The 7,500-nt window shown below is 46.1% G+C and overlaps 1 protein-coding gene across 6 annotated transcripts in view; it reads left to right on the forward strand.

Annotated features, from left to right (window-relative positions):
* LOC118402481 (muscleblind-like protein 1) overlaps positions 1-7,500 on the forward strand; it is a 57,407-nt gene that overhangs the window by 31,348 nt on the left and 18,559 nt on the right. For all 6 annotated transcript variants that reach the window (XM_052476306.1, XM_052476307.1, XM_052476308.1 and 3 more), the window contains exons 3-6: positions 5,455-5,625; positions 5,990-6,040; positions 6,263-6,469; positions 6,853-7,092. In XM_052476306.1, coding sequence (XP_052332266.1) covers positions 5,455-5,625; positions 5,990-6,040; positions 6,263-6,469; positions 6,853-7,092 — 669 coding nt within the window. The remainder of the gene's footprint in view (positions 1-5,454; positions 5,626-5,989; positions 6,041-6,262; positions 6,470-6,852; positions 7,093-7,500) is intronic.

A 7,500-nucleotide genomic window follows, 5' to 3' on the forward strand; every position in this document is an offset into this window, starting at 1 on the left:
GCTTGTTTGGAGTAGTGGAATAAGGCTTGTTTGGAGTAGTGGAATAAGGCTTGTTTAGAGCAGTGGAATAAGGCTTGTTTAGAGCAGTGGAATAAGGCTTGTTTGGAGTAGTGGAATAAGGCTTGTTTAGAGCAGTGGAATAAGGCTTGTTTGGAGTAGTGGAATAAGGCTTGTTTAGAGTAGTGGAATAAGGCTTGTTTAGAGCAGTGGAATAAGGCTTGTTTGGAGTAGTGGAATAAGGCTTGTTTAGAGCAGTGGAATAAGGCTTGTTTAGAGCAGTGGAATAAGGCTTGTTTAGAGCAGTGGAATAAGGCTTGTTTGGAGTAGTGGAATAAGGCTTGTTTGGAGTAGTGGAATAAGGCTTGTTTAGAGCAGTGGAATAAGGCTTGTTTAGAGTAGTGGAATAAGGTTTGTTTGAAGTGGAATAAGGCTTGTTTAGAGTAGTGGAATAAGGCTTGTTTTAGTGGAATAAGGCAGCAGTGGAATAAGGCTTGTTTAGAGAAGTGGAATAAGGCTTGTTTAGAGTAGTGGAATAAGGCTTGTTTGGAGTAGTGGAATAAGGCTTGTTTGGAGTAGTGGAATAAGGCTTGTTTAGAGCAGTGGAATAAGGCTTGTTTAGAGCAGTGGAATAAGGCTTGTTTGGAGTAGTGGAATAAGGCTTGTTTGGAGTAGTGGAATAAGGCTTGTTTAGAGCAGTGGAATAAGGCTTGTTTGGAGTAGTGGAATAAGGCTTGTTTAGAGCAGTGGAATAAGGCTTGTTTGGAGTAGTGGAATAAGGCTTGTTTGGAGTAGTGGAATAAGGCTTGTTTAGAGCAGTGGAATAAGGCTTGTTTAGAGCAGTGGAATAAGGCTTGTTTGGAGTAGTGGAATAAGGCTTGTTTAGAGCAGTGGAATAAGGCTTGTTTGGAGTAGTGGAATAAGGCTTGTTTAGAGTAGTGGAATAAGGCTTGTTTAGAGCAGTGGAATGAGGTTACATCAGAGACAGATAGAAGGAACCATTGTATACAGATGTACAGGATATTTTAATGAAGACAATGTAATTGTTGTAGAGTGCCTTGCTTTTCCTCTGCTTATTGAATAGTGGTTATATGCCTTTAAATCTATGGTGTTCCATTTCTGACTTCCCTGTATGCAACAATTCTTAATAATTGTCTCTGTCTGTATGTATCTGTGAGCATCAGGGAGCAAGCATGGATTCCAGGAATTACGATGTTGTTAGGGCTGGGATTATTCTGTTGTTAGGGCTGGGATTATTCTGTTGTTAGGGCCGGGATTATTCTGTTGTTAGGGCTGGGATTATTCTGTTGTTAGGTCTGGGATTATTATGTTGTTAAGGATGGGATTATTCTGTTGTTAGGGCCGGGATTATTCTGTTGTTAGGGCTGGGATTATTCTGTTGTTAGGGCTGGGATTATTCTGCTGTTAGGGCCGGGATTATTCTGTTGTTAGGGCCGGGATTATTCTGTTGTTAGGGCCGGGATTATTCTGTTGTTAGGGCCGGGATTATTCTGTTGTTAGGGCCGGGATTATTCTGTTGTTAGGGCTGTGATTTTTCTGTTGTTAGGGCTGGGATTTTTTTGTTGTTAGGGCTGGGATTCTTCTGTTGTTAGGGCCGGGATTCTTCTGTTGTTAGGGCCGGGATTCTTCTGTTGTTAGGGCCAGGATTCTTCTGTTGTTCGAGCTCGGATTCTTCTGTTGTTAGGGCCGGGATTCTTCTCTCTCTCTCTCCCTCCCCTCCCCCCTCTCAATTCAATTAAATTCTCTCTCTCCCTCTCCCTCTGACCATCACTACGGACTTGTCATGCAGCAGGTTCTAGCGTTTCACTGACGCAGGTTCATGCTACAGTACGTGACTCACTTTGTCTGTCCCCTTCCCAGTTTCCACAGGCTGACGTTGCACTATTCAAAATGGCAGCCTGCTTTAGCCACTGTTTTGATTTAAAGTTTAAAGTTGTATTCATCGTATGTACAGGATACACATGGTTTACACCATCCAATGAAATGCTTACTTGCAGGTTCCTTCTCATCAATACAACAACAATAAGAACTAATAAAAGAAAATAATATGAACATAAAGTAAATAGCTCAGTAGAATAGAGGGCTGCAAGTTTCCTAGTATGGGGGTTGGCTGTCGTCATACACAACCTCCCTTGGCAAATGCCACAGCGGTAAATCCAAGGTGGGATGGATGGGGTCAGGTGGGGTGAGCGCAATGCGAACCCTCGAGGCCTGTTAACTACTCTGGCCCCACCCCTTGCCCCCCTGCATGCCAGTCTCTGGCTAGTAGAGGTGCAGCTCTGTTTCAGAACCCCCTTATCTGTGTCAGAATGATTAGGAATGCCAGTTCAGAACCCCCTTTTCTGTGTCAGATTGATTAGGAATGTCAGTTCAGAACCCCCTTATCTGTGTCAGAATGATTAGGAATGCCAGTTCAGAACCCCCTTTTCTGTGTCAGATTGATTAGGGATGTCAGTTCAGAACCCCCTTATCTGTGTCAGAATGATTAGGAATGCCAGTTCAGAACCCCCTTATCTGTGTCCGAATGATTAGGAATGCCAGTTCAGAACCCCCTTTTCTGTGTCAGAATGATTAGGAATGTCAGTTCAGAACCCCCTTATCTGTGTCAGAATGATTAGGAATGCCAGTTCAGAACCCCCTTTTCTGTGTCAGAATGATTAGGAATGCCAGTTCAGAACCCCCTTTTCTGTGTCAGAATGATTAGGAATGTCAGTTCAGAACCCCCTTATCTGTGTCAGAATGATTAGGAATGCCAGTTCAGAACCCCCCTTTCTGTGTCAGAATGATTAGGAATGCCAGTTCAGAACCCCCTTATCTGTGTCAGAATGATTAGGAATGCCAGTTCAGAACCCCCTTTTCTGTGTCAGAATGATTAGGAATGTCAGTTCAGAACCCCCTTATCTGTGTCAGAATGATTAGGAATGCCAGTTCAGAACCCCCTTATCTGTGTCAGAATGATTAGGAATGCCAGTTCAGAACCCCCTTTTCTGTGTCAGAATGATTAGGAATGCCACTTCAGAACCCCCTTATCTGTGTCAGAATGATTAGGAATGTAAGTTCAGAACCCCCCTTTCTGTGTCAGAATGATTAGGAATGCCACTTCAGAACCCCCTTATCTGTGTCAGAATGATTAGGAATGTCAGTTCAGAACCCCCTTTTCTGTGTCAGAATGATTAGGAATGCCAGTTCAGAACCCCCTTTTCTGTGTCAGAATGATTAGGAATGCCAGTTCAGAACCCCCTTATCTGTGTCAGAATGATTAGGAATGCCAGTTCAGAACCCCCTTTTCTGTGTCAGAATGATTAGGAATGCCACTTCAGAACCCCCTTATCTGTGTCAGAATGTTTAGGAATGTCAGTTCAGCTCATGGAGAATTGAGCTTATGGTTAGTAGCATTGAGTATGCTTAGTTTTGCTCAGTTTTAGAACTTATTTTCAGAACCTCTTTCAAAATAAGCTTGGCATAGTCTCACTCTTGAGTTTCTGACTCACTTTAGCCAGTTAGTCCATTAGTCCAGTCTTAGACCTGCGTTGATGCTTCAGTATGGCCTCTCTTTTAACCTCTGTCAAACTGTTTACAGTCATACCTCCTGTTAGCTTGGTGGCGTTACCATTGCATTGAGTATCCCTTCTGCCTTGCATGCACCATTTAGCTTGAAAGAGTCAAATTGTTGAGGCTTTCAACCATTTACATGTTAGTCATTTGGCTGTGTCTCTTTTCTAATTCAGGTCAGCAGTGATAGGACTTAGCAACAGTGTTTTAACAAGCTAGCCAGTCGTACAGCAGACTGCTGAGGCAGGGACCATGATTTGACCCAGTTGTTCACATTTCTGTGTCTCAAGTTTCAACAAGTCAGATGTCTGTGTAGACGTCTGCTTGTAACAGACACTGTCCATGAGGCATAAAGCACATGCGTGCACACACACACCACACACACACACCACACACACACCACACACACACACACACACACACACACCACACACCACACACCACACACACACACACACACACACACACACACACACACACACACACACACACACACACACACACACACACACACACACACACACACACACACACACACCACACACCACACACACACACACACACACACACACACACACACACACACACACACACACACACACACACACACACACACACACACACACACACACACACACACACACACACACACACACACACACACACACACACACACACACACACACACACACACACACACACACACACACACACACTGTGTACTGCACCCTTCCTTCTTGGCGCTGTGTATTGACAGTAGACAGCATAGACCGCCTCTCTTAGTTAGTTCATCAACTCTTGGCACAAGTGTTTTGAAGTTTCACTTCATATTGTGATGCGATGTCTCTGTATCATATGAATGTGTGTATACCTCCTGTCAGACAGGTGGCCTGGCTGGATATCTGGGAGGTGGTCCCACAGGGCCACAGAGACCCTCTTCTGGACTGAACACACACATGTATGCAGACACACAGACACAGACACACAGACACACAGACATGCAGACACATAGACACACAGACACAGACACACAGATGCAGACACAGACACAGACACACAGACACACAGACACACAGACACTCAGACACACAGACACACAGACACACAGACACAGACACACAGATGCAGACACACAGACACAGACACACAGACACACAGACGCAGACACAGACACACAGAAACACAGATGCAGACACACAGACACACAGACACAGACACACAGACACAGACACACAGAAACACAGATGCAGACACACAGACACACAGACACACAGATGCAGACACACAGACACACAGACACACAGATGCAGACACACATTTTTCTCCCACAGGGCAGAGCAGATAAAGAGAACCCTTAACAATTAGTACCAGGCTTAGTCCAGACCTAGGGTGAAGCAGGGTTAGGGGCATGCAGCTATAAACAGCTCCACACACACACACACACACACACACACACACACACACACACACACACACACACACACACACACACACACACACACACACACACACACACACACACACACACACACACACACACACACACACACACACACACACACACACACACACACACACACACACACACACACACAGTTGTCAGCTGACTGTGTGTGTGTGTTTTCAGGACATGCCTCTGATGTTGACTAGCAGAGGGAACCATAACAAATCACCAGGTCACCTCAGGACAGGATCTCATACTGCAGATTATACATGTTGTATAAATATGGAATGAAATGATAGCATGGAATTATGGGTATCTGTCTATCTTCTGTCTGTTGTTGTCATACATGTTTTACAGTCAAAGTAATGCCAGTGCTGTCTGAATCTAAGTCAACTTTCACCTAATGTACTCTCTTCCTGTTGTCCCCCCCCCCCCATCAGGGCCGTTGTTCCAGGGAGAATTGTAAGTACCTCCATCCTCCTGGTCACCTGAAGACCCAGCTGGAGATCAACGGTAGGAACAATCTGATCCAGCAGAAGAACATGGCCATGTTGGCCCAGCAGATGCAGCTGGCCAACGCCATGATGCCTGGCACACAGCTTCAGCCTATGGTGAGACAACACACACACACACTCATATACAGTACATGTATGTCTTACAGACACACACACACACACAGACATACATGCATACACACACATATGCAAACACACACACACATGTATGCACACACAAACACACACACACACACACACACACACACACACACACACACACACACACACACACACACACACACACACACACACACACACACACACACACACACACACACACACACACACACACACACACACACACACACACACACACACACACATATGCACACACACGTGTGTATAATAGAATGGAATGCCAGGACCTGAAAACCCTCTTCATTTTCCTCAACCTTTTCCTCAACCTTTGCCAATCCAGGTGAATCTCTATGACCTGGTCCAAGAAAGCAACAGGTTCAGCTTACATCAAGTAAATACCTGGCACCACTACATTACATGACAACACTTACAGTAGTCTAAAGGTCACTCTATTCCCTATATAGTGCAGTGCTTCTGAGCAGTGTCCTAAAGCAATGCAGCACATAGGGAATAGGCGGTCAGTTAACTGCTGAACAAAGTACATTTAATATTTGACCTACCAGGAAGTATAACTTCTCACCTTTGACCTTTGTCTCTCTCTGCCCCCGAACAGCCTATGTTCCCCATGGCGCCAGGCCTGGCCACCAATGCCAGCGCTGCGGCTTTCAACCCGTACCTGGGCCCAGTGTCACCCGGCCTGATGCAGCCAGAGATCATGCCCAGTCCACAGGTCCTCATGGCAGGCCACCCCAACCACGGACAGGTCCCCAACGCTGCTGCCGCTGCCGCACAGAAACTCATGAGGACAGACAGGCTGGAGGTGAGAGATACAGACGGAGGGATGGACGGACAGACAGATACACACGCACGCACATACACCCAGAAACCCTGTACTGACCCAAGAACACAAACATGCTGTGCTAACATAAAGCCTCTGCTGCCCTCTGCTGCCTTACAAATGCTGCCCTCTACTGCCTTACAAATGCTGCCCTCTACTGCCTTACAAATGCCATGTCAAACACACCGGTGACCCTGCTCAATGTCTGCTCAACATCTGCTCTGCGCATATCTGTGTAACTGAGTTTGACACCCCTGGATTATGGCATCTGATATGTCATGATTATGACGGCGTTACGAAGCCCTTGTGACAGGAGGTTAAAGTGGAACTGATCTGTTATGTTCCTATCTCTCGCCCCTCACCAGGTGTGTCGTGAGTACCAGAGGGGCAACTGCTCCCGGGGGGAGAACGACTGTCGCTTCTCCCACCCCTCAGACAGCACCATGATAGACACCAACGACAACACGGTCACCGTGTGTATGGACTACATCAAGGGCCGCTGCTCCAGGGAGAAGTGCAAGTACTTCCACCCTCCGGCCCACCTGCAGGCCAAGATCAAGGCCGCCCAGCACCAGGTCAACCAGGCCACCGCCGCTGCAGCCATGGTGAGTATTCCGCCATCTTGGATCCTCTCTGTAACAGTCGCAGAGTAGGGATTAGGAAAATGCACTCAGTAGGATGAAGCTGCCCCTAGACACGGGTTTTAGGATTGGGGAGGGTAAACTGATCCTAGATCTGTGTCTACGGGTAACTTCTCCATTATACTATATGTCCCTTCTGGCTTGTGACATTAACTGATAGAATAACAGAAGTTTACCTGGACTGACTGATTGTATCTGTAACTATGTCAGTGGGAGCGTCTTCCCCTGCTTCCTGTTGATATTCAATGTGCTTATCTGACTGCAGTCTAAGTCTAATATAACAATGGTCCTTCCTCTCTCGTTGAACATCCACAGCTAAACTAGCACTGTGACACTTGTGTGTTGTTCTTAGTATTTGCCAGGCTTTGTTTG

This window comes from Oncorhynchus keta, chromosome 23 (assembly GCF_023373465.1).
Source record: "Oncorhynchus keta strain PuntledgeMale-10-30-2019 chromosome 23, Oket_V2, whole genome shotgun sequence".
NCBI classification, from domain to species: domain Eukaryota; kingdom Metazoa; phylum Chordata; class Actinopteri; order Salmoniformes; family Salmonidae; genus Oncorhynchus; species Oncorhynchus keta.